This window comes from Rousettus aegyptiacus, unplaced genomic scaffold (genome assembly GCF_014176215.1).
Source record: "Rousettus aegyptiacus isolate mRouAeg1 unplaced genomic scaffold, mRouAeg1.p scaffold_m13_p_12, whole genome shotgun sequence".
Lineage (NCBI taxonomy): Eukaryota > Metazoa > Chordata > Mammalia > Chiroptera > Pteropodidae > Rousettus > Rousettus aegyptiacus.
Window position 1 is genome coordinate 47,541,105 of NW_023416287.1, and position 27,307 is coordinate 47,568,411.

At 42.5% G+C, this 27,307-nt stretch overlaps 1 protein-coding gene across 1 annotated transcript in view; it reads right to left on the reverse strand.

The window, feature by feature from the left end:
* Nucleotides 1-623: 623 nt before the first annotated feature.
* The window catches only part of APCDD1 (APC down-regulated 1), a 31,665-nt gene continuing 4,981 nt past the window's right edge, over nucleotides 624-27,307 (reverse strand). The window contains exons 2-5 of the mRNA XM_016119895.2: nucleotides 19,617-19,800; nucleotides 15,913-16,444; nucleotides 3,170-3,491; nucleotides 624-1,720 (exon numbers count right to left, since the gene is read on the reverse strand). Coding sequence (XP_015975381.1) covers nucleotides 1,269-1,720; nucleotides 3,170-3,491; nucleotides 15,913-16,444; nucleotides 19,617-19,800 — 1,490 coding nt within the window. The 3' untranslated portion in view covers nucleotides 624-1,268. The remainder of the gene's footprint in view (nucleotides 1,721-3,169; nucleotides 3,492-15,912; nucleotides 16,445-19,616; nucleotides 19,801-27,307) is intronic.

A 27,307-nucleotide genomic window follows, 5' to 3' on the forward strand; every position in this document is an offset into this window, starting at 1 on the left:
GTGTTCAGATAGCACCATTTGTAATAATCCAAAGTAATGGGCAGACATGACTCATGCACGCTACCAATGTCTGTGAGAAAGAAGCTCATATAGTGTGTGTAAGGTGACCCTGAGACTCTCTGCAGTGACAGAGCCAAGGCAATGGCAGGACAGAAACTGAGTCAAGCTGGCATGTCGGCGGGTAATGAGATGGTACACAAAGCCTGGGTTTCACACAAGTCGAGGGTCTAATGGAGCCCCCTGCTTGGAAGCCCACACTGCACTTTCTTTAAATAGCCGGGCCTTTAAACACCAAAGCATGGTCTCTGAGTATTCATCTTTAAGGTGGCAGAGATGCCAGAGTGAAGTGCCATCTGCTCACCCTTGATCATATCCAGCATAAGTCCAGACAATGGTCCCATGAAGAGGAAATGATGGAACCAATGGGCACTTTATCAGTCATGTGGCACTTACCACACGGTCACCATCCCGTGCTGCTCCTATCTGTCTGGTAATAGGACTGCTTTTGATATTTGCTGGGCCACCCCTGTTTCCCAAGCAGGTAGGAAAACAGCGTGCATTCCCCAACCTCCCAGGAACCAGCATTTAACCATCATTTCTTTCCCAACAGTCTAAAACAATAGTTTAAATTATTCTGAAACTTTAATTACAGGTAGTTTTCCACTCAACATTTGAAAGTTTGAATTGTCCTTTTTTGCAGTCTGTCAAGGTGGTTAAGTGAAACTGGGTGTCTTTTCCTATGTACATATCGACACCCAAGTCTCTGCTTTATTATTAAACGGTGTCTTGATCACAGTCTCAAACCAATTCTGGATTCCAGGTTGTAAAACTCGGAAAGGAAAACAGTTTCAAAGAAGGACAGGAAGCAATCAAGGTAAAATGGCAGGAAAAAGTGTAGCTGGTTATCTGTTTCTTCTAAGTTCAACTCAGAAATATAATAATAATTAAGAGGAAGAAAAGAAGAGGACAGCTCTCACCCTGCTCCCTCTACTACACACACTAGACCAAAATGCTCTGTGATCTTAAAGTGCAATCACTATTATGAAGGCGCCCAGGCCAGGGACCCGACTGTACAGAGTTAAAGCAGAAACTTCAAATAGTGCTGCTCCTGACTCAGGCTGGCAGGGAGGGTGGGGCAGAGAAGGAAAAAAAAATGACAGTTCTCAGGCACTCAAGTGCATTGGAAGAAGTCTCTTTTCTTTTCCTAAGAAAAAAAATCTGTAAATTGTAAGGAATCTGGTTTGGAAAAATATAACTTTTTAAAATTTCTATCTGAGGACATTCCAGTGCAGCAGAGTCAAAAGGCAGGTGAGCATAGCAAGGAACCAGGGACGAGGGCTCCTCCCAGGTGCCCGGCTCCCGTACTGGTGAGCCCTGTGGTCGTCGGAGAAGTCCTCGGGTCTGGGCACAGAGGAAGCGCACTGGACTAAGGGCATCTGATAGGATGTGGCTCTCTTCTCGGGCCTGTCTGGACTGGATCCATCACTGGGCCTCTGGCCGTTGAACAGTAGATAGCGGCCACGAGCATCCTGTTCCATTTTGAAGATCTCATACTCTGTGTGAGGTAGTTTGATTCCCAGAGCCACGCAGCCATTGGTGTGGGTCACATCCTGCTGGATGCCCACTTGCCAGGAGCCCTCGGCGCCACACTCATTCCCATTGAAGACGTTGAGGAGTGAGGCTGTGGCCGCGTCCATGGGGGTGACCTTCATGTGATTCACTGCATAAGAGAGAAGACAGCACCGTGACTCTAAGGGAGGGGGCGTGCAGTACAGAAAGCCCACAGAGCATTGCAGGCAGCACCCCATCTCCACAAGGCCTCCTGTTTCACAACCAGCCCTTACACCCACCCATCTGACTGCAGCCTTCATGAAATCGTCGTCAGCTAGAAAGACCAACGTGTTGCTCTGAATGAAGATCACACGGACGAACTGCAGGTGTGATTAGAAAAAAACTACTACATTTGGCATATAAATGCTGAGCCCAGATTGCAATTGATCGCACTTGTTATAATGTAATCAAACTTTCACACAAAGTGTCTCCAAGGAGTTATCTTTGGTGACATTCTTTTCGATGGAAAAAATATTCAATAAAACTGGAATTTTATTTTTATGAAAAGGTCTTAAAGTTTTAAAATAGATTTGTTGTCAAAACCTATACTACTTAGAAGTCTTATAAATTAATATTGGCCCATAAGTCAGGCAAGTAAAAGGAACAAAAATATGGGTAAATGTATTACATACAAATTCCAGCACCTGTAGAAGGCCCTCCCAGGGGACTGTGTTCTGTGTACAGTACGAGAGCCTTGGGGTGAAATCAGACAAAAATGATGGTTCTCTCAGCTACAACTATCAAAGCTCCATTCTTCCTGGAACAAATCTTCCTTTCTAAGAGGAAGGCTAAGACACCCTAGGACTTAACCTGTATTAGTAGAAATACTTTATACTAAATAAACTGAAACAACAAATTCTATCCTGAAAGGGGTCACACCCAGCGTCCAGGCAATCCCTCTTGGCCATGACCAAGCTCACACCATCTTATAAAGATGTACACGCTTTAAAAAGAAATCTAGACATAGAGACCATGAGACCTCCTTTCCTGATAGTACCTCAGCCAATCTTATCTCTTACCTTCCTTGCTCATTATGTATCCCAAACCTCTGATCTCTGAGCACATGACAACTTGGTGCAAGACAAACTCAGCTTTGGAAGTGATGACTCTGAGGTCCTGAGGTATAACTAATATCTGCTCTTTACTATCCACTAAAGAGAGTACAGTGCTTGCAGTAAATATGATGTTAGCACAGAAGTAGCTCAGAATCTGCCATGAGCTGCACAAAAAAAAGAAAACATGCAGACCTGAGATTTCTTTCCTAGTAAGTCCTGGACCACACCTGACACCGTGCACAGTGGTGTGGGCTCCATGGCAGCATGGCCTGCAGGCCGAGCCGCCCACACTGTCGGGCCCTGCTCTGCACAGAAAGGAGCTCAGAGGCTAATGCGAATGATGACCCTGGGATAGGAAGTACTCCATAACCTCTTGCTCAAAATCTCCAGCAAAAAACAGGCCCCTGCCCTCAGGTTCTACTTCAACAAAAAAATGTCACAAAACTGCTCACTGTCCCTCACCTGTTGGGCTGTTACACTGGGATCTGAGGCAGGAGCCCTACCTTTGAATACAAACTCCGTCCCTCCCAGGACCCTAGAGGAGTGCACGCCCCGGCTATAGCGGCCCTTGGCGTAGATGGTGAAGGTGGGGTGCTTGCAGACGGGGTCAGAGTAGTGGTAGTAATGCCCTTCCCAGGTGTTGTTGTTGTCGTGGAAGGTGAAGTGGCGCGTGAGGAAGAGGACTTCGGGCCGAACCTCGCAGCGCTGGCTCACCCACTCGCCATGCAGGCCGACGGTCAGGTCTGCCTTGGGGGGCAGCAGGGGCGGGCGGTGCTCGTCTGACCGGTGGATGATGCGACAGGCTATGCAGGCATGGTCATGGTTCTGCAGTCAAGAAACAAACACTTGTCAACTACAATCTAAAAATTAAAAAATACATTAAAAATAAATTAAAAGAAGAAACAAACATAAGGAGAGACTTCTGCCTTCAAGAGTGACCTTCAAAATGTCATGTGCTTTCTGCAAATGGGGTTCACTACATAGCAGTGGGCGAGGCACCTGGCCACTGCCATTTGTGATCTGGGTACCAAGAGGCACCTAGAACTGTGCCATGGGGCACAGACAGGGTATGTGTGCATGTGTACACACGATGTGTTTGGCTGATATTAGAAATGTGCCTAAATATTTTAGCTGTGATATAGACTCTCTTTAGAATCCTATTACATGTGCTGAACACTTTTTCATAAAGAAAGGCTGGCATCACCTCACACACATTAGGATGGCTATTATTAAAAAATAATAAAATAAAAATAAAAATAAACAGAAAATAAGTGTTGACAAAAATGTGGACGGATCAGAATCCTTGTGTATGCACTACTGGTGGGAATGTAAAATGGTGCAGCTGCTATGAGAAAGAATTACTATATGATCCAGCAATTCCATTTCTAATTTACACCCTCAAAATTGAAACCAGGGTCTCAAAGAGATATATTTTCACCCATGTTCATAGCCGTATTATTCACAAGAGACGAAACATGGAAACAACCCAATGTATACTGACGGACAAATGGATAAACCACATGTGGTATATCCATACAATAAAATATTATTCAATCTAAAAAAGCAAGGAAATTCTAACACATGCTACAACATAGATGAATCTTGAGGTCATTATGCTAAGTGAAATAAGCTGGACACAAAAAGGACAAATACTGTGTGATTCCACTTATATGAAGTACCTAGAGTAGTCAAACTCACAGGAATAGGAAGTAGAATAGTGGTTGTCAGGGACTGGGGGGAGGGGAAATGAGAAGTTAGTGTCTAATGAGTACAGTTTCAGTTGAAGTAAACAAAAAAGTTCTGTAGATGGATGATGGTGATGGTTACACAAGAACATGAATGTACTTAATACCACTTAACTGTACACCTAAAAATGGTTAAGATGGTAAATTTTATGTTCTGTGTATGTTGCTACAATTAGATATTTTTCATTAAAAACAATTATGAAACACAAAATTTAAAAAAGAAAACACAGTATCCAATTGCTGAGGATGAGAAAGGGAGATGTTTAGTGATTAGAGGCAAAAGTTCTTTCAAAGGAGGGAGCAAAGGAAACCGCCAAGAAGGTAAGAGCAGAGCCTCTGTGACTTGGCAGGCACACCTGTCATCCACTGGTGTCTGCTGGCCTCGGGGTTTGGAAGTTGATGGGCTCTTCATAGTCTTCTTGCTTTATAGCTTTAAGCCATTTAATGAGTGAAAGATAGCTGCCTCTCAGTCTTTCGGGAGCACCTCTTATAACATTATATTTATAGCATTAACACAGACCCCGGACCAAGGGCTGTCTAGATTTGTGGCTTAGAAAACCTACTCTAAGTAGAGTGGCCAGAATCTGTCAGCCACATAAATGCTGGTGGCCCAGAAGGCTCAGGGCTTACAAAAAAGTTAAAAGTCAGGAGGATAGTAAAGCTGGGTTCTTGGCCATACTGCCCGGCTATTTGACCTAAGTCACAGGATACCTGTGAGCCAGGACCTGCCTCCTCTAGATGTGGGGACCATCTCTCTCTGCTGTTTTCCCTCCCACACAGAGAGCTGTAAAGCCAGCTGGATTAATAGGCACTGGCCATGCTAGAAGCATAACTCAAATCTAATCAGTGCTACGGTAGAGCTGACAGTTGAGGCTCAGCACCCCGGTGGCCAGCTCATGGACCCCCACCCTTCATGCCCCCACCCAGGGGTCCATGCACTGCAGTGGCTTGCTAGTGGGCAGGCACTCTGGGAAGGCATCCACTTGTTTTCTAAAGTCAGAAATCCAAATCTCCAAAGATTTTCAAGTCCAGCACTGACTCAATGTGACATTGCTGTGGCTGAGGTTCAGTTAAATATTCAGTCATCTCGGAGAGCAGGAAAGCAGGGGAGAAGTGGGCCTTCCAGCTGCCAGCCCTCTATATTCTCCTCCCAAGAGAACTCAGTGCTCACCCACGTGTTGCTGTGTTCATCAGATGAACCTAGAATTGTAATCCATGGGAGAGAAGGCTTCCTCTGCTGACAGGACAGGGTGAGATGAAGGTGGAGGACTCACTGACCTGGGTCCGGTTGCATTTGTGGGTCTATGGTTTCCTACAAAGGGCTCTAGGGGTACATGGAAGACACTGCCCAGCAGCCCGAGGTCAGTAGCAAGCTGCTGTCTGAAAGCTGTAGCGAGGAAATGGAGAGGGAAGAAAACCTTAACAGTCCACTAGGGCAGTGCTTAACTGCATAGGAATAGATGGTTCCAGCCAGGTCCTGAAAGCCATGTGCTAGGTCCACGCTTTCGGCAGTGACTACAGCTGAGCAGCTGGTGTCCTTGGATACGTTATTAATCTCTTTATGTTTCACTGTGCTCATATATAGAATAGGGAATGTTATACTTACTTGTATAATTGCTGCAATAAATGAGCAGTAGATTAAGGTGGTTCCCACTCCGTGTACCCAGAAGCCCTGCGGGGAGAGGTTTCTCAGGGTAGCAGAGCAGGGCGTGAGGTCACATGCTCGCACACATGCTTGCACTGCACTTTGAGGAATACTAAATAAATGGCATGTCCCCTACTATATGTGTCGCTATCTTTCAAATGCACATTAGGGTGAATAAGATACAAATTTAGTTAAAAGAAAGCATCACCAAATTAAGTAATTTTATCATTATACATTTTCTTAGTAAACTACCAGGAGGTATATTTCTCAATCTTTTTTCCCTATAAGGGGTTCTGATACTCAAAATCTGGGGTGGGAAGTTAGTATGATTTAGGTGTAACATATTAGCTCCCAAACCCAGGAAGAAGCCCCTTCATTCTTCATCATGATCAGCACGTTTATCAGACTGTACCTGCTCCCCAGCCCCTGCCCTACGTGGTTGGAGTGAAACCAGCCCTGTACTCAGATTCAAATCTCTGAAATTTCACAGACAGGACAGCAGTGTTCTGGTGCTGGTGTCTGTTAGCAAGGACACTCAGCTCTGCAGGAGATGGCCCTGGAAAGAGAGAGAGGACCCTCAAGGAGCACAGGTCAGGCAGCTTCCAAATTACCCACAAAGAGCTCCATGCTACTCTGATTGGAGCTCGCCAGCTGGCAGGCTGCTACTGCTCCACATGCTCTCTGAGCAGATTCTAAACAGACCAAGTGGACTGTCTATCATATGCCAACCCAGCTTCCACTTCCTCTTCCTCCTATTCACAACCTGCTTTGCTATCTCTAATTTGGGAATTTAAAAACATCAATTGTGACCACTTCATTTCTAGCCATTCTAAGAAAGTATGAGTCTCAATCCCTGAAGAGATGTTTGTTTCCTCCAATGCCAGTATCAATTCAGGGAACTGTCCACGGAGCTTCTTAGATCAGACAAGTTACAGGCTCAGTGAGGGGAGGTGGGCACAGCTCTCGGGCCCCAGCTGCTCCAGAAAGGTGCCACGTACAGCGTGGTAGCATCTGGTGTTCATGAGGTATTCTCCTTTAAGAAGAGCAGCGTGGGGTCCTGAGTTCTGAGATGAACTGTGGTTGTTTCAGGTGCATGATGGTCCTGAGCTGAGGTGTTTCTGTTCCCCAGCAGACAAAGCAAGTCCGATAATTCTGGGGAAGCTTGCCATCTACCAGTTGGGTAATGTGAGAATTTAGGGGAGGGAACCTGGCCTTAGGCCTTGATCGGTCTTGCCAAATTCCTAAACTACCAATGTTATGTTATTTTATTGTGGTAAATATGTGTAATGTAAAACTTAACATCTTGACCATCTTAAGTGTACAGTTCAATGGTACGAAGTACATTCACACTGTCGTGCAGCCGCCACCACCCATCTCGAGAACCTTTTCACATTCCCACACTGAATCTCAGCATAGATTAAACAGTACCTCCCCTTCCTCCCACCACTCAGCCCTGCAGAACCACCATTCTACTTTCTGCCACTACGAACCTGACTACTCTAGGTACCTCAAATAAGTGGGATCATATAGTATTTGCCATTTTAAATACTGACTTATTTCACATAGTATATCTTTGAGGTTCATCCATGGTGTAGCATACTACACAGAATTCCCTTCCTTTTTAAGGTTGAATAGTATTCCATTGCATGTATATATCGCATTTTGTTTTTTATTCATCTATCGATAGATACTTGGGTTGTGTCTACTCTTTGGTTACTGTGAATAATGATACTACGAGCATAGGTATACAATCTATTCCAAACCCTATTTTCAATTCTCTTGAGCATATATATACTCAGAAGTGGAACTGCCAGATCACATGGCAGTTCTATGTTTAACTTTTTAAAGAACTGCCATACCATCTACACAGCAGCTGCACTATTTTACCATCCCACCAGCAGTGCGCAAGGGTTCCAGTTTCTCTCCGTTCTCCCCAACAATTATTTTCTTTTTTTCCTAATAGCCATTCTAGTGAGTATAAGGTGGTATCCCATTGTAGTTTTGATTTATATTACCCTAATGATCAGTGATGTTGAGCATCTTTTCATGTGCTCATAAACTATTTGTATATCTTTGGAGAAATGTCTATTCATATCCTTTGCCCATTTGTTAACAGTATTGTTGTTGTTCTCAGTGAGCTCATTAGATACTTTTTAACCCTTTTGCTGCCAATAAGAAATCAAGATGTCGTAAACAAGGGTGGGCTCTTTGGCCCTTCTGTGAATATTGTCAACATGGGGACAGTTTAGCTATAGCTGGGTAAGGGAAACACCTTTCTGTTTTGTAGACAAATTAAAAAAAAAAAAAAAGAAAAACAACACTAATTTGTACTTTTAATTTCCGCCACCCCTGGCTTGAATAAACCCAGGAATAACTATGGAAAGCAGAAATTAAAGCTTACAAATTATATTGGCTCTCATGTTTCTCTTTTCCAAGATGCTTTTCTTAAACAGTAAGTAGCCTTTCAAGATTAATAAATGGGAACAGTTTTTCAACACGAAGAGTGATTTGTACTATAGAATATCGTCTGCCTTATGAAGTTGCTCTTTTTTTTTTTTTGGTCCATGCTCTGACACATGATTCTCACCCGAGAAGCTGTCAGCATCCAGGCCTGCCAATTGGGCTTTTTACATCACTCCCTTCCTATGAATCTCAGAAAAGGCTATTTTAAAGTCAGGGTTTCTGTACACGGAAGCTCTGAAGGTTAAAGTAGAGGGACCAAAACATGTTTCCTTGTTGCTATTCTTTGCACCAACTATAAAAAGTTTTAATTTCAAAGGGGTGGGGCAGGGGGGAAGATCCTTAGATAATTAATTAATCTCTTTAAAAAAATCAAGCTTATTCTAAAAATCAACCTTAAACTTTGTAAGTGAGCAATGTTCTAGGCAAAGAGTGCCCACTCTCCCTTCTGATTCCTTCTCAGAGTCCTGGTAACATGTTAAATAACCACAGCTTGCAAAAACAGGGTATTTGATTCTGAGGAAGTTCAAATACTTAAGTTTACAACCTCCAAAAGAGACCATAGGTATACTTTACAGATGAAGCCACCAAGGCACAGAGAAAGGGAGTAATGTGGCCCAGGTGACTTTATAAGCTGAAAGGAGAAACTGGAACATAATTTGGTCTTGGGGCTTGCTGAGTGTTAATTCATGGCCCTGGGCTGCTTCTTAGGCTGAGGTCCTGCAAAGAACATATGTCTCCCTATGAAGGACTCCAGTCTCTGGAAAAGGTCTTCTCTGGCCAATGACTGATAGGGATTCTTCAGGCTTCCTCCTGTTTCCTGCCAATATTTATTTCTGGAGAACTGGTTTGTCAACAACATTTGCTGACAGTATCCACTTGTTTCCAATGTCTTCCCAGAATGGAAGAAATGACTTGATATGAACTTGTTGTGAATAGATCAACTAGAGAAGGAGGATGAATAAAACATTTCTTGGGCTAAGAGTTTTGTTCAAGGAGGAGGAGAAATGAGAATAGAGGATGGAAAGTTCCTTTCATAGAGTCTTGTTCCATTGGATAAAAACATATTGTTTCTCAGGAAGAAATTTGCCATGGCCAATGATCGCCGCTGAAAACTTTTTCTAACTACAATTCACCATGTGTTTGATTAAATTTCTACTGTAGGTATTCTTACATGTATATCCTTCTTGGATCTACTCTATTTCATTATGAGCTGAGTCCAAGAACAATGTGCTCTCTTTTTCATATTTCCCATGACATATAGGAGAATGCAGTTGGTATGATAAAGGTTCTGAACTGATAGAATGATTGATAGAAACATGTCGTTGGATATTTAAAAATATAAATAGAGTAGGGCAGCATTTATCTCAAACAATGAGAGCTGATCACCTGGTGGGAGGGGCCTCTTGAGGTGCTCCTCAGATCTGGGATCCTGAGAGTTTATGATCTCAGGCTCATTTTCATCACTTAAAGGGATCATGATGATTCCACATTCTGAAGGATGTAGGGTGTATTGCCATGACCAAACGTGTTGGGTCTCTTTAAGTGCAGTTTGAGGGGCCACTTCCAGAAGCTGGTAGTCTGTCTGCCCTCAGGAGCAATACTATATATCCAGAAATGGGTTTTCTAAGAAGTTTAGAATCTAAGAAGTTAGCTCACAAAGGTTTTTTGTTGTTGTTTTATGAAGTATCAGCAAATCATACAAAAGATAATTTGGCCTCCACCTTGCTTCTACACACTATGCATAGACTCAACAGCTAGATAAAGACAACAATAATCTGCTGGTTCTTTAACAGAAATGACTTTAAAATGGTTTCAGAAGAAAAAAATGGTTTCAGAAGAAAATTTTTATTTATTTATCACTTGTCTGTTTCTTCTATTAATTAAAATTCATGTAAATAATTAAAGCAGATTCATGTTAACAATTAAATATGCTGTAAATGCAGCAGACCCCACCCATAGTTTGGCCTGTTTCTCCTTGTCCTCTCTCTCTGCAGTGTGAAGCCAGTACTCCCACAGTAGGAACTTAATACCGACTTTCTGAATGGTTGAATTACTGCTTGCTCAGGTTTTCACTCTGCTCTCTCTGCTTTCTCGCCTTTTAAGGAATAAAATGTTTACCACTTGTATTGCCCCCGACAAGAAGTATTTCCTGGTCTGCTAACTCCTTAACTAAAGAAACCTTGCATGCCTGTTTATCTGCTGAAATACTCTGGAATCAAGAAACATAACTGTTTCTGTAATAAAAGTGTATGCCAGCATCTGAATAGTGCAGCAATCGTGTGACACTTCATACCCCGGCCCACATAAAATGTCCCTACAAGCAAGCATTCAGAATCAAGACCACATCATCCAACCCCAATTTCGTATAACAAGCAATATTTGCTGCCTTATAGTTAAAATGCCCAGCCCCCGCAAGCAGGATCACCATTTTCCTTAGGATCCACCCTTAATGAAAGACAGGCATCTGAAACCGTTTTAGGTCGTGACTCCCTGAACCTCTGGTCCTCTCCCAGCTCTTTCATCTCCACCACCTCTGCAAACCCCCTCCTTTCCCTACACTGACAAAGGAGAAGGGACTCAAATTCTTCCAAGTAACACCTGGCTCCTTCTGCTGTTACCCAGGCGACACCTAGTCACCACCCCACCCCTCCGGAGCCATACCAAGCGCAGGCCTAAGAAGAGACCCCTTCCTGCTGCAGACCTGTCTCCTGGAGCTGGGCTGAAAAGTCCACTGCCCATGCCAGCTGGTCCAAAATGCCTCTGATGTCACAGATATCAGAAAGTCTCACAGTTAAGCTGCGTTTTTCACATACTCTGAAAAGATTGGAAAAGCAAGATCCCTCAGAAACAACTGCTCATTCGGTCAAAGTCTAGAGGTTTCTACAGAATTCAGAAAAGAAAGAGCACGAGTAATTCCTTCTTCACTTACAGTGCCCAGCTACTCTTAAAAACGTTTGGTGTTTTTCTTCCTCCAACGTGCAGCCCCACTGCTGTAAGCATGCTGGGGTAGAATATTTAAGATACATGGCTTGGGGAAAGTTGTCTGGTTTTCTGACAGACCCTTTGATTTACGACCCTGTGGCTCAATCAGTGCAGGATTTTGGAGAAAGACCAATTTCGTTTGCTAACAAGTCTGATCCTGAGGCTCTGGTGTTGCCAACGACCCCAGCAATCATTTGCTTTTAATTACTATTTGATTCTACCACGGGAAAAAAAGTACCTTGCTAACCCTTCAACTGCACATGAATCTAGGCAGGGGGTAATTGCTTCCTGGATGTTAAACTCAATTCAGGCATAGCATCTTCTCTCAGGGTTATTTTAGGTGGCTTTGATTTTTTTTTTTTTTTAAATGAAGAGTAGCCAATTTGATCCTGAAAGAATCCTCCCAGCACACCTGATTCTCTTCAAACATAATTTATTTGCCAAAGGACTCTGTACCTCACAGCAAAGCTGTATAAAGCTTAGAAAAACAAGATGATTTTAAGTTTCTATTTTTATATGGTGTCCCGTTTCCAGAAGGGCTGAGACTAGTGGTTTCAAACTCAATTTAGCATTTAAAATAATTTTCAGCCAGGTCTCTATGGACTGGCAATTAGGAAAGGCAAGGAGTTCAAAAAGGGGGTGGCGGGGGCCTGCGGTCTTCCGGATGCGCTCCCAGCCCCGCCCCCTTCCCACAGGCCCATGGGGCACGGAGCACCTGGGGCTTTGCATTTGGTGCCTGGAAAAGCACCAAGGGTCACGTCCATTTACTCCTTCTCATAGCTGTCCTGGGGAAGGATCTAAAAACTTCCGGAAGGCTCTGCTGCACACTGCAGGCCAAGATGTACAATGCCAGGGACAACAGAGAAGAACGGGCCCTTTCAGCTCCCGGAGCCACTCAGACCTCAGATTCTGGCCTTCGAAGGACCTCTTCAGCCACCCAGCTGGCAGTCCAGGTGGTGGAGAGCACATGCCGGGCCCTGGACTCCTGCCCGTGTTCTCTTCCCAGCCCTGCCGCCACCTTCATCTGTGGCCACTACACTCCTCTGAGCCTTAGAGTCGTACTTTTTAAAATTTTATTTTAATTTTGTGTGGTGATTGTGTTTATATAAGATCATGGCACAAATTGCAAAAAGTACAAAAAGGTATAGTGACAAGTCTCTGTCAGACTGTCCCCCAGTCCTCTTCATCAGAGGCAATCTTGATGCACTTTTCCAGAAATACTGATTCCTTTGTAAGCTTTTCGTCTTTTATGATTAGTTTTACACAATGGTATCATACTTTTCATGCAATTCTGTACCTTCCTTTTTTTTCTTTTTCTTTTTTAACTTAACAGTACATCTTAGATAGTATCTAAGGCTCAAGGATCTTTAATGAGGGAATCCGGCGTAGGGTTTCAAGAGTTTACTTCTTAAGCTGGGTAAATGTTCCCACTGCCTTAGAAGAAGAGGGAGGACAAAATGGGAGGAAAGGTTTCATAGCTAGGCATCAGTAAACACTTTGATGCCCCGGTCAGCTGTCATTCTCATTCCTCTGGGAGCCATGTGGCCAGAAGGTTACTTACTCCAGGTCCGGGGAGAAGGGAACTTTGGTGAGGTGTCTTTTCTTCAGATTAACCCAATTGATCCTTCCATTTTTACCATTTTATAAAAAAGAAAAACTAAGGTTACAAGAGGTTAGATAACACTACTGATGCCCCACAGCTGATGAACACAGTAGAACTGAATTTCAGAATTCGCTACCATCTCCAAGTCTATATTCTTGCCAATTTATCCAGACAGTCTTAAATAAATAAACCTCTTCGACTTTTTTGTTTATAAAAATTCTAAGGTAAGCCTTGCAACTCTCATCCTTAATCCCCATGCCAATGTTAATAACTCACTCTCAAGACATTTTTCCTTCTGGAGCCACAACTGTATGCCTTTGCTCTCCCAACAGACAGGCTCTGTTCAGGGGAAGACGCTGACCAGAAGGAGAATTCCCTCCTACAGAACCAGGAGAGGGAGGACAGAATCATCTGGAGCTACAAGTATTAGGAATATTGATTTTACCTTTTAGACTTTCTAAAAAAGCCATGCCAGAAGTACAACAGTGAGTTTGAGGGAGAAGAGACGGGGAGTGAGAAAAGAAAATGGTTACAGTTCACTTATTTTTTTCAGAGTCCTAAAAAGAGATTAAGAGATCAAAGAACCTACATGGGCATCTGCAGGTGAGGAAACATAATCTGAACCTGAGTGTGTGATAGCCACCAGCCCAAGGTCAGGGATGGAGCAGGAGAAAGGGGTCCTGACTCCAGCCCAGGTTCCAGAGCTATACCCTGCCTCCTCCTGGAGCAACTTAGCCTTCCTCCTTCCTCTTTCCTCAGCCCCTCGCCTCACTACCCCTGAGTCTAGGCTGTTTTGCTATTCATTAGAGTCTCCCCTGCAGGGTGAACAGGGATGAAAAGGGCTCTGCTGGCTTAGCAGATCTTCAAAAAGGTTCAGGGTGAAACAGGGGCTGGTGCTCTTGGCTCGCATGAGTTTTTAGGATTATCTGTGGACCATTTTTATTCATGACGTTCTTACCTCACATCACCAGAGATAATTTAAAAGTTGGCTAGAATGTATGCAGAGGAAGCCAAACGTATGCATGAAAATCCCCTTTCCCCTGCTGCTATCACACACCAGAGATTTCAAGAAAAGTACTACTTAGCTGCAGCATTCAACACAAACTCTGGATAACACTACCAACTGGAAAGGTCCCGTGATGGAACTGGGAGCCTGTTATTGCTCTGTTTTCCCAGAAACCAGGCCCTCGCCTAGGTGCCACCCTATGGAAGATTCTCCTCTTGATGCCTGTGCATCAATGTGTGTGCCGGGCAGAGCTGTGGCTTCCCCACTTCACCCATCCTGAGAGGATGTCTCGAAGTGGGCATGAACAGCGCCCTCTTGCTCACTTCCCTGACTCAACTTTTCCTCCTCAGCACCTCTGAACACAGTGGACCTGGCTCCTGCTGTCTACTGGAATGACCCCCAGTTGCATTCTGAGCAGTGCTGGTGAGCCACCCGCATGCAGGGAGCCCAGGGAGCACCAGGTCTGGGGCCCTTGGTCCTCAGCCCTCAGGCGGCCTCACCTCACAGTCGAGACCGTCCCTGACCAGCCGTGTCCAGAGGAAGCAGCCTCCATCAAGTGGGCTTCCTCAGCAGATTTCCCAGTTACAGTAAGGGTAACTTGTATTACTTGAGCTTACAATAACACAGATAAAAATATAACACTGAGTGGGCTTTAGCAGGAGAAGTACTATGATCTTTCCACCAGTCATGAATTGAGCTCAAGGACTAAGAAGAAAAAAAGATTAAAAAACAAACAACAACAAACAAACAAACTGCCAAACAAAAGTCACTCAGGGCCCTGCACTGAAAATTGCTGTTCCAGAAAGGATTCCAGAAAAGCCAATCTGATGGTGGGAGCCACTCTAAAGCCTGCCACCTTGGCCCACCATGATCAGAATCCCGCACGCCCTCCCTGCCTCCAGCTCCCCGAACTTCTACAGTGGAAACAACTGTATTACATGTTGACACGGGTTCTGAGCCCGTGGGAAGGAAATACTCTGTGAATTCCAAATACAATTATTAGCCTATCATTCAAGAAAAGACCGTTATAAGGTTTTAATTATTTCCTGCCTCCTTCCACCTTCCCTTCTGATCATAGGGACTACATTTCATTTAGTCAAATGTGAGGTCTAGAGAAAGAGGGTTGGGTTCAAGTTCTGGCACTGAAATACACCGGGTGACCATGGGCAGGAGACTAACCCCTTGAATCTTAGTTGCCTCTTAAGCAGAATCTTCTGCCTAAGAGGATAGTAATATCTGCCTCAGAGAGTCATTGTGAAGACTGAAAACAGTAATGTGGGTGGAAGATCTTCATGAGGTCAATGGCCATATGCAGACAGCACTGCTGCATCCCTCTCTGGCGCCTCCCGACCTCCTCCAAGGCTGGGATCACCTCTATGCTTGCGTGTCTTTCTCAAGTTTGGTTAGAACATCTCCATATTTCCTTCCTGCTCTCTTCTTAGAAGCACAGAAGAGGTTCCTAGAGTGCAGGAGCTGAAAGAAGCTTTAGGAATTTTCTAAGACAACCACCTGAGCCCCTACCACACCACCACTGTCAGTACCAACACCCGCATCAAACAGGAAAATCGAGGCCCCACAAGGGAAAGTTGGTGGCCAACTAGGTTTCCAATTCTGGCTCTGTGTCCCTCCCCAAGAAGTTCTCTAGGAGTCCTCTTACCTCCCAGCAGTGCCTCCCTCCATGAGTCAGCTCTCACTCTCATGGGTCACCTTTGACCCCACTGATACAACAGGCCTTTAGGTCCCTCATTCTACTTCACAGAGAGGAGGCCGCATGGCTCAGAGGGCAGTCAGCTGCCAGGTACCTTGGCATTCTGCAGGGGAGGCTGGTAACTGGAAGGACGGTAGAACGTCCTCTGGGAGGCATCGGTGTGGATGTCGCCGAGGAAGAGCTCCTCCACCAGGCGGTCCAGATGGTGCTGCAGGTACTGCTTCTCCACCCGGAGGAGCTGCAGCTCATGCATGGCGAAGTTCACAGCCCTGGTGCACTCACAGCCATCCTCCTCCCGCCACAGATCATAGGGCACGTCTTGTACCCAGGCGCCCCCGGTGGGGACAAAGCCGGGGCACGTGTGGTTCACCAGCTGGCTGAGCCTCTCGGCAACTGCCTCTGTGTGGCAGATGACCTGGACATTGTGCAGCTGGTAGTCAGCTTCTGTGCCCCCGCGGATGATCCAGGAGGCCTGTCGCAGGCGGATCTTGCCCCGGATGATGAGGGTGTAGGTGGGGTTTGTGCAGCGGTTGCCAGCATAATAGAATTGGTAGGCCTTGAAGGTGTTATTGTGGTAGAATCTATAGGACCTTGTGATGAACTCTGGGCCTGACCTCACTTCACAGCTGAGGAAGAAAAGGAGAAGGAAGACTTTTTTAAGCCCAAAGGCGCGAGGAAGAGATTCATTACAGTGTTAAGAAATTATAGTAATAACAAAATGATTACACTGTTCTAAGTCCTGTATATCTATTTAGATACCAGTTCATTGAATCCTCATGACAAGCTATGAGCTATGTGGGTATTATGTTTTACAGATGGAAAAACAAAGGCACAAGAGATTAGAAAACATGGCCAAGATCACATAACCAATCTGCATCAGAGCCAGATAGTAAACTGGAGCAGTCTGGGTCTAGCAGCTATGAGCCTAACCACTCTATACCAGAAAGTCTCTCATTCACCTTATGAACAAGCCTGGAGAGCAGAAACTTGCCATCCTCAGTTCTACCCACAGACCTAACTTACTGAGAAATTTCTACCTTACTGGTAGGAAGAAGGAAGAGAAGTGTATTTCTACCCTATTAAAGAAGTTCCGTTACGCTATTTCAGAAATGGTTGATTTCCTGATCACTTCTTTTTTTATGCACCTTCTCTAGAGCAGGCAGGTGCTAGATATCCATTATCCTGAAATAAAATCTAGTATTGTGGAGGTGTCACTTAAGAGGCATTCAGAAATTCATCCTCTCATCTGGTCAAAATTAATATTCCCTCTAGCAGAAAAAAATAAAGAGGCAATTAGTGAAATAAAGCTAATGTAATACCAAAAATAAGGGTTCCTTCTGTTTTGTGCTGTTGACAATGACAAAACATTTTTTAAGAGGCATTAAATAAATGCTACATTCCTAAGCCAGAAATACTTGGACTGAGTCTACAAAGGACAAATGGCTCATTAGGTTTTACCTCAGGTACATTCTTCATACTGCTCTAATCGTAATCACAATTCATATACACGCAGCACAGACCACACCAGGCAAATGGTGGAGGTTTTCTTCAATGTGTTGGTCGAAAAATTCATCTGTCCATAACCTTTTGCTAGATACTAGTCTCAGTTACAGAATGACTTTCATGTCATCAATCTTGGTCTTATAACTCTGCTCATGTCTGTAATATATATTATATAGTTACATAATATATCATATTATATATTGCACATATTATGTATTGTTACATATGATATATATTATATATTACATAAATTGGGTATATAATATCCACTAGATATTATTACCATAATTTTGCAATTATACAATTATTGCATATATTATATAATAACATTATATATTATATATAATAATTTTGACTCATAATTCTGCTCATGTTTCTAATATATATTTTATAATTACATATTATATGTTCTCTATTCTCTATTACCTATTATATACAATAATTCTGGTTTGAGCTAACTTGGCATTGCCAAATCAAACAGTGGAGCTAAAATCCCAAAGGCCAGTGTTCTCAAAATTACTAACATTTCCATTTTTTAGTTAACAAACTTGTAGAAGAGAAACACTACTTTGAAGTGGGTACCTTTCACTGGGTAGATTGTCAATAGATGTCAAATAATACAATACAGACAGAAAGCACTCAGCAGTTATTTGAGCATCCATCATCCGTGAAAAAGGAAAGAAGACCCAAGACTTCTCCCCCAAGGAAAGAGAAGTTCAATGTGAGCAGTGATTAATGTCCCTCAAGGTTTAGCAAAGATCACTTATTTGTAATATTTTATCTAAGCATTGACGATCTATTGATTTGGCCTCTGGAGTTCAGCATATCTCAAGTCCAATCACTTCTCTGTTGGCCCTGTGACCACTTTACCTAAGCCTCCTTCATCTCTAGTGGGAACTGTTGCCTTTTGGTCACCCCCAAATCACTTTTTTGACCATCCATTTGCCACAGAGGAGCCAGAGTGCCAGAGTTGAATCATGTCTTCAGCATGGCCCTTGCTGAAAACCCTCCACTGACTTTCCAGTTCTCTTAGATTAAAAGCTAAACTCAGAGAGGAGACCTGGCCTGTAAGGTGCCCTGGGTGCTGGCCCTGCCCTCCTTGGCAGCCTCATTTGGGGCTGTTCTTCCTGGTTTACTACACCACAGCTACAAGTGCTCCACCTCAGTGATTTCTCCGATTCGGCCTTTGCTAGATGGAAAACCCTTCCCTCAGTCTTTGCATAGTCAACCACATCTCAGTTCAAGTGTCCCCTTCTTTGCTAGCCTTTCCTGACCCCACCCGCATCCTAAAATAGGGCCCCTGGTATTCTCCTTTAGCACCTGTTGTTTTCTTCCTCATCACAGTACTTCTTTGTGTGTTTACTTGTAAAATTCCTGAAGACAGGGACTGTGTCTGCTTTGTTCACTGCTATAAACACAAAATTTAGAATAATGCTTGACACACAGTAAATATTTGTACACTCAATAAATATTTGTTAAATAAAGTAACAAATTGTTTAAAAGTACATCACAATTAAGATTGTGCAAATATTTATCATGTATTTATTTTGAGAAACCTCATTTTTACGTAGAAAAAAAACACCCTCTGTGTCTTCATTATCTTATAAAATTTCTTTTCCTTCTTGGTATTTATTTGATCCTTCCCTAAGGTACCCAGAAACTGCAGGGGAGAAGTGATCAGATCCCAGAGTTAGCCTTGCTAATTCTCAACAAATTAATGGTTGGAGAAAAACTGCAGGTCTGCCTCTGGGCTATTTTTAAAAGCGCTAATGGAAGATAAGCCAGAGCTCAAACCCGGATAAATCTCAGCTCCACAGCCTGGAAAAGAATCCAAGAACTGCGCCCTGGCTAGTAGAGGTAGCATGAGTACCTTTTAAACTTACTCAGAGAACCCTGAAGCCATATATTAAATTACCAGAATATGGCTGGAATATTTAGACCATCAGAGGCTTGCAAGGCCTGTTTCAGGTTGGGGAAAGGGAGACTCCTAATTTCACTTGCTAATGGCTTCTTTTTATACACAAGTGTTCCCACAGAGGGACCTATTCACTCATATCCTGTGGTTAACAGTGATACAATATCAGTTCTGCTTTAGCTAAGATTTCTATACTACTTAGCTGTGTTTCTTTACCAATCAGAGTTTCAAAACGTTGTTTGGCTTACTTAGAATTTAGACAACACCTAAATCATTGTACGTTATATAGTCTCTCCACATCTGTGAAACTCTAAGAAAAGACTTCCAAAGAACGCGCCCCTGGGTCCCTCCCTATTCCCCTCCTGCCCTGGCCCTCTTACCCGGTGGACACCCAGTGGCCCTCAATCGCCGGTGGCATCTGCACAGTGATCCTCGCACCATTGTGGAGATGTTTGAGCATGTGATGACACTGGGATTCCTTGAACGCCCTCCAGGAACTTTTTTCTAAGGATCTAGGATGTGATCTGCTGTCTGGATGAAGGAAGGCAGAACCTTCTCCCAGCCCTGAAAAAGAATAATGGAAGTCAGAGGATAGGAGGGCTAAGGGCAGACGTGAATCAGGCTGAGGATCCTCCTCTGTGGCAGGGTAATTACTGCAAGTGGGAAACGCACACCTACCCCAACCTCACCAGGCTTTACCACTGCCTCTGTCCTCAAAAATACACATTCCTAAGTGGGAAGTGTCCTTGGAGATCATTTCCCAGGAAAGAAAACCAAGGCTCATGGACATAACAAACAGGGACTTGCAAGAGGTCATTTGGTTAATTCCTGCCAAAGCTTGAGCTCAAATCCATGTCTCTGTGAATGGCAAACAAGGTCATGCATCTAAATGAGCAGTTGTGCAGTGCAGACAAATGAATGTCACAGGGGTTGTAGAAGAGAGAAATGTACATGTTCTAGAGCCACCAAAGAGGAGTAGATGTGACTGAAGGGAGAGGGAACAGAGGGGTGTTTGGGAAAGGTGACATGCACGGTGATACATTTAGGAAGGGAAAGAACAAGGAGACTGGCATCGGTGAAAGGGAATTTTGATGGAACGGAGAAAGGCCCAAGGAACAGCAGTTCCCAAGATTCCCAATTGTGATCTGTTCCCTGGCGTGGCTCCCATCTGCTCACATCAAGTCATGCATCTCTGGTTCTCTCAGTCTCCAAATGGAGGTGCTCTCAGTGGGGTGCAAGTCATATACCTGCCCTACAATACGGTTAGGGCATGGCCTTTCCCCCCCAATTATTTCCCAAGTCTGGCCCTTCCAAATCCCCACAAAGTCAGTGGCTAAATATATAACATAGAAGATTGCATTTTTATTTTCCATGGGTAAAGAAATAGTTGAACTGAGGCTACTTAGACTGAATTCATCTTCAGTATAAGTAATTTATCTTATAAATAGCAGAAGACTCTCCCCAAATCAGTGTTTAGAATAAAGCAATGGAAATAAATTGAGTTATAATCTGAAAGTTCACTGTTTCCTTTGGGAGTCACTCCTACAATAATTAACAAATCAATAGGTCTTTACTGTGGACCTACTATGTTTTCAGCAGGTGTTAGCAAAGAAGACACTAGACAAATGTACACAAATAAAAATAAACACAGAATAAATAAATGCACCTGTTAGAACACTACCTATGAGGAGGCAATTATATATTTTTAATCAACACCTGAATAACTTCATAAAGGAACCATGGTTTATCACAGATCATCTGAAAATGAAACTTTAGAACCAGAACACAGCAACTTACACCAACATGATGAAAATCTGCTGGAGAAACTAAGAACCACTGGTTGACAATGTGCAGACATTTGTAAAATATGCAGATATCTGCTGTGGTTCTGGGGTTGACCTAATCTTCTATCTATAGTCTTCTGAAAGTCTTATCAAAAGCACTGAAAATTATTGGGGTTTTCCTCTGAGTAAAATGCTACCCTGGGATGAAACGATGGCCTCAGATTGTTCTTGCAGATCTTAAATGAAGTGAAAGGCAAGAAGGCAAAGATACCTACAGGTATGATTCAACTAAATGAAAATTGTGGAAAGAGATAGTAAAACAACACGATGGTGTCATTCACATTAAAAGCAACCTCACCATCAACCCACCATGTCTGGCCAAACCAGGTGGCTCAGGCCTGAACTAGAATGAGAGAAACACAAAAACTCAGAAATCTATGCCAAGTGGTGTGTACATGAATGCGCGTGGTTACGAAGGGAGAACCTCCTTTCCCATGGCCTCATCCTTCCATCTAAGGGAAGGTACTCCCGATCCCTCATTAAACCCTCACCCAGTGAAGTGGTGTGTGTGATGGAGGATGAAACAAGCGTGTTTGACTCAGTCATTTTCCTCAAAACCTGCCTGTTTTCAAAATGCATGCATTTTAATCAGCTCCCCTTCATGTACCCTGCCCATTCAGCTGTTGGGCTGTAGCACTGCACCAGAAGGAAAGTCTGAAAAATCCAGGAATGAACTATCAGCAATCCTACCATGAATATCTGTCTATACTGCATCTTCTGATCACATATTTATCATGATTCTAACATTTTAATCCCCATTTGCCTGACACCTATGATCTCTGTTGGCTTTGAACTAGCCTCAGGAGAGAAGTACTAGTCACTGTACCTTCACCAACCCCAATAGTTATAATTATCTTGATGATAGAAAGTATTTCCTGAATTCACTGTTGAGCATTCAAGGATTGAAACATAGTACAATTTGCTGTTTGGTGATCAATTATGATGTGGCTAACTTAAAATAGATTTAATTCAAGTCATGAGACATTGAGAGTTGGGAAAGATTCTACTTTAAATACAACACTAAGCATTCAGTAAATATGTCATCATCTCACTGTCAATCAAGCTATGTTCTAAAAATTGATTTGTAAACCCCTTTATACTCTGCAAGTGTTTTCCTGTAAAGATAAAAAGCCTGGAGGGTAGTGGATATGGGTGAAATCTCCATAGCCAGGCTGCTTGAGTTTGAAACTGGATCTGCCACTTAAAGGATTTCATCGAATCAATCCAAGACTTCAATGATTGTTAAGATGCATCATTATTTTATTACCAGTAGCAAAACACTTGCGTTTGAACAATTACACAATGCCTTAACAACAGGTTTGAGATACCCATGGCAGCCTCAGGCTTTGACATTTCTTTTATCAATTCAAAGAGATGTGGCACTGTCTCCTCCTCCTTTAGTTGCATTGTTTCACATGTGACAGCTCACCCCTTTCCTCTGAATGTGTCTCAAAAACAAAACACAAACACCGCCTCATCTTTTTCTGGGTATCTTTCTTTCCAAACAACTGATTGTGTGCTGTGAGAAAATATATGGAACTGAAGTTATTCCACCAATGGTCAATATTTGCTTCACTGTCAAATGACACTCTACTGCTTCGTCAAGAGGCCTGATTTTCACAGTGATTTTTCTTCTGTGCTAAGTTTAATTTATAGGAGAGTTATGGATAAAAAACAAACCCAAGCACACTTGGCTCAAATGTTTAGTTTACAAAACCAGCCAATTTGCAACTAAACTCAAGATACAGAGTACCAAGGATGCATGTGAAGGAAGTGAGTGACGTCATGTGATGACAATAGAAGCAGCTGTGTCCAGGGTGACACAGGCAAAGACAGTGTCACCCCCTCCTAACTGCTGCCTGCAGGTTAATAGGGACTGGAAATCCCACTGACCATAAGATGCAAAGATCTTAAAATATGAAAAAATGTATATTTTACCATCAATGAAAGACACTATAGTATTGTGACTTTAAATTACTTAACCTCTCCAAGCTTTAGTCTACTCATCTGTAAAGAAAGAATAACATTACCTATCTCTTAGGGTTGGTCTCAGGGTTAACTGGGACGTTTTTCTTTAACACAGGGCCTGGCACATGTTCTCATGTTCTTATTTTAAATGATCAGGTTCATAGATGGCTCTCGAAAAATCCTTTCTAGCTAATAGTACTGTTAAAATAATGGTAAAAGTCATCCAGAACCAGGTTCACTCTGAGCTCCAAGAAGAACAGTGCTCAGAGTAAAGACAAAAAGGTCCCAGGCAAAGTTAACTGATGACCCTGATGTAGAAGACAATGGGAGGCAAAGCGCTGGGCCCTGTGGTTGTTGACAAGTTTCACTCAGTTTAACAAACACCTATTCACTATAACTTTGTATACTTTAGAGGCCAGAAACATAAAGGAGAATAAAGATAAGTTTTTCTGACCTCGAGGCTCTTAAGATTTCACTGGCCTGGATGTCAGAAAACAAGTGTAGAGATGATGCGGGGTGAGGTCAGGATTTGCATGGGTCATTCGTACGGCTAGAGTCACACAGGAAGGGAGCCTCCAGTTATGCTTTTTAACCACGGGTAGAAGAAATAAACTCCAAGAGCAACCAATATACAAACATTAGAAAGCAGGCAAAAGAATAAATCACTCATAGTTTCTAGGGTCAAATCTCCATTTCACTACTGCTTTTATTTAACAATGAGTGAAGCTCATGAACCTGGCAAGGCTGTCAGTGCAGAAGATTGTCAAAGTGTGCAATCAGATAAAAACTCCACCGTGAGCACAGTTCTCTCAGAACACAGTGATTTTGGGTTCACGCTGTAGGACGATATTGTATTTTTAGGGTGGAAAGGGTGGGATTGGTATTCTTCTCTTTTCATCTTTTCCCTTCAAAGTATCCACCACCTTGATTACTCATAGGAAGCACAATTAAATGGGTCAAGTGAAAGCAAGAGTTCTTGTAAGGAATGAGAAACTCTCTTAGGTCTACAGTAAACTGACAGTGGTCTCCAATATTTACTTGGCTTATCTGGTGTGGAAAATGTGGACAGCCTTCTTGTGAGTGCTACTTGTATTAGAGGGCTGAGAATTAAAAGGTCATTTGAAGCATCAAGTTCAGCTGCAAGAGAGGCCAAGTGTACCAGCTGTATCTTTAGACCCAAGACTTCCTTCTCAGCATCAGCCATGGTACCCTCCAAAGAGACCAGCCTTAGATTTCTGGTTGACCCAGGGACCCTTGTGCTCACTGCATAACCTGGTATATGTCAACTATAATGTGGGACTAAAACTAGCAACTCACTCATTCATTCGAATAGTCAGAAAGGCTTAGAAGGGCCAGGCACTGTTCTAAGCATGGTAGACAAACATTATGCCCTGAGGAGTCTCAGTGGGGCAAGGAACCAGGACCCAGACAGGGTTGTAGAGGGACTCATAGAGACAGAGGGAGTAGGCTCTGAACTCATCCTTGTGGGGTTCATGGAGGGGCTGCTAGGCTTTGACGACTGAACGGAAGTGGCTGAGGCAGAGTATGCAGCCCATTCAAACAGGCAGGGAGGCAAGATCTGTGTAGAAGGAATTGGAGGAGTGGAGATCACAGGGTGGCCCAGGACAGAAGAACAGCATAAGAAAGGCAAGGCCATAATCAAGATGTCATATGTGTCATACTGAATGTGAATTAACTGGAAAGGTGAAGGGAAACCACCAAAAGATTTTAAGCAATGTAATGGTATGTTAAGAATTTAATTTGGGAAGATCACTTCTCCCTTATCTGGAGGGATGGGAAGCAGATTGGAAGCAGGAAAATCAATGACGAAGCTTCTACAATGGTTCAGTGCATCATTTTTGTCTGAATAAATGAGAAAGATAAGAGAAGGGAACTGCTTTTAACAAATAATCAGTCCTGGAAAGGTACTGATTATCTTTTACATGTTGTGGGGAGAGGTATTACCAAGAAGTTATATTAAAAGAAAGGAAATAAAGGAAGGAGGGAAAGAGAGAAGGAGGAAAGTAGGAACCTCTGCTAATTTAGCATTACATCTGAAGAGAATCATTTTTTTTTCCCGAAGAGAAACTTTTGCAAAATATTTACGTCCTATTTTACTACATCTTAAATTCTATAAATCAATCATCCTTATACTTAGCAATGCAGTACTCAAGTATGGCAACTTACTATAATGATAATTTCTGTCTGAGTATACCTACTATTTATAATCATAAATGTGCTTATTATATATAATAACTTTTTAAAACATTCACTTAATTGAATTATTTGTTTAATTAGAAGTGTTGGCTAATCACAGTACTTAGTTGTTGAAATTTCTGCCACTGTATGCTGAACGTAGTTGCATGATCCTTCTCTGATGATTCACGTTCTTAAAATGGCTCAAGGTCATTATTAGGAACATCAGTGCCCATAGGATGGTCCTTTGGATGTGGAGGTACTCGAGTGAACAGGTAACAGCCCTGCTTCAGACATGAAAAGTTGCCCCCACCTTATTTTTCTCATAAGACAAGAGTGAGAAAGTGTGTGTGAGTACACACACAAATAACATCAACATTTTAAGTAATTCAGAATTCGGATGTTTTGGTTAATTAAGAAGACTAGTTAATTGGGTTCCCATTCATTAAGATTTTGCTTAAATAAATCCAAGGAAAAGAGTATCTCAAAGGATTAAAAACTATACAGTTAAGAAAGTAGCTCTGAGTATTCAGTCTTTAGGTTTGCTTAGGATAAGTCATCTGATGTGCTTCCCTGCCCCATATAAAGTAAAAATTATAATAATGGTGATAACTAAAGTTTGTATAACACTTAATATACTTTATGTATATTTTTCTCATGTATCAAATGGTAGTTACAATATGAGTATGGAAAGGAATAAGTGGAGAACCATGCTTTAATGTGAAATGTTATATAAACAGCCGGCCATGAGACCAGCTAAACTGGAAGCTCCCCATAGCACTGTTCCCAATTCAGTGGCATTCTGAATAAGGAAGTTAACAAAATGACTTCAATATAAAATGGTCTCCAACATCAGGGGTCCATGGCCTGGGACCACATAAAGTTATCATGACAAATAACAAATAAGTGTGACAGAAAATAGTTTGCAAGCAAATTGTTCACCTGTTGAAAACGAATTAATTCCTGAAGGCTCTAGGGTACAATTTTATAGATTACTACTTCCAGAGAACCAAAGGAGATCCTGGCGCTCTGGAGGGTTTATTTACGTACACACATGTGTGTGCATGTGTGTGTGTCTTCACACATATGTATATGCATGAGTGTTTTACCCCCAAGGAATAAATTACTCCACAGCACTACTCCTAAATGATATAAAACAATCTTAAGTACTATCATAATTGCAATAATCTTCTGTTCAGAGAGTGACAACTCCCAATGATATCAAATAAAAAACATTTCCCAAAATGAAAGGAAGCATAAGGTTAACCATTTAAGGAGAGATTTACACCCTAAATAAACGGCATTTGTCACCAGATGACTGTTAACATCACTGAATCCACCAGATTATGTATTCAGAAAGCAGTACTTAACACATTTTCACAGGGAACAACTATAGTACTTCTATGACTGTCATACACAACAAAGCTTATTCCTAAACCCATGGTGCCCTCAAAAAGCAAGTGAGTCCATTAACGGGACCAGACAGGAGGTGAACCGTGTGGGAAAGGGAAATGGTACAGAGAATGCTTTGTCTTTTGAAAGTCAATATTCATTCATTCAACATGTAGTTGAGGCCTACTATGTGCGAGGTTATCTCTCAGGCATGGGCCATTGTTTTTACATAGAAAAGGAAAAGTGAAAAGATATACTTCATGTCCAAGTTCTTGATTTTTTAACATTTTAAAAATTCTGAGTTATCCAGACATAGTCTGCAGTTTTTCACCCACTTATTTAGATTGAGAACCAAAAGTTCTAAACCAGGTTACACATAATAAAATGTAAAATTAGTCAGGAAGGAAACAATTTTCAACCACACTTGGGACTGAATTAATATTTGATCAGGTTAGTCTCTTATATATGTACTTTAATGCTTAAAAAAAAATTTTAAAGGCTAAGTATAATGTCAAAATATTAACAATGGCTGTCTCTGGGTAGAGCGTTTTGCATGATTCTTTTCTTGCTCATTTTGCGTGTTCCTGTATTTTATATAATGTGACATGTATTCCTTTGATAATCAGAGTGAGAAGGTATTCTCAGGTTAAAACTGGTATGATAAGTAAAAA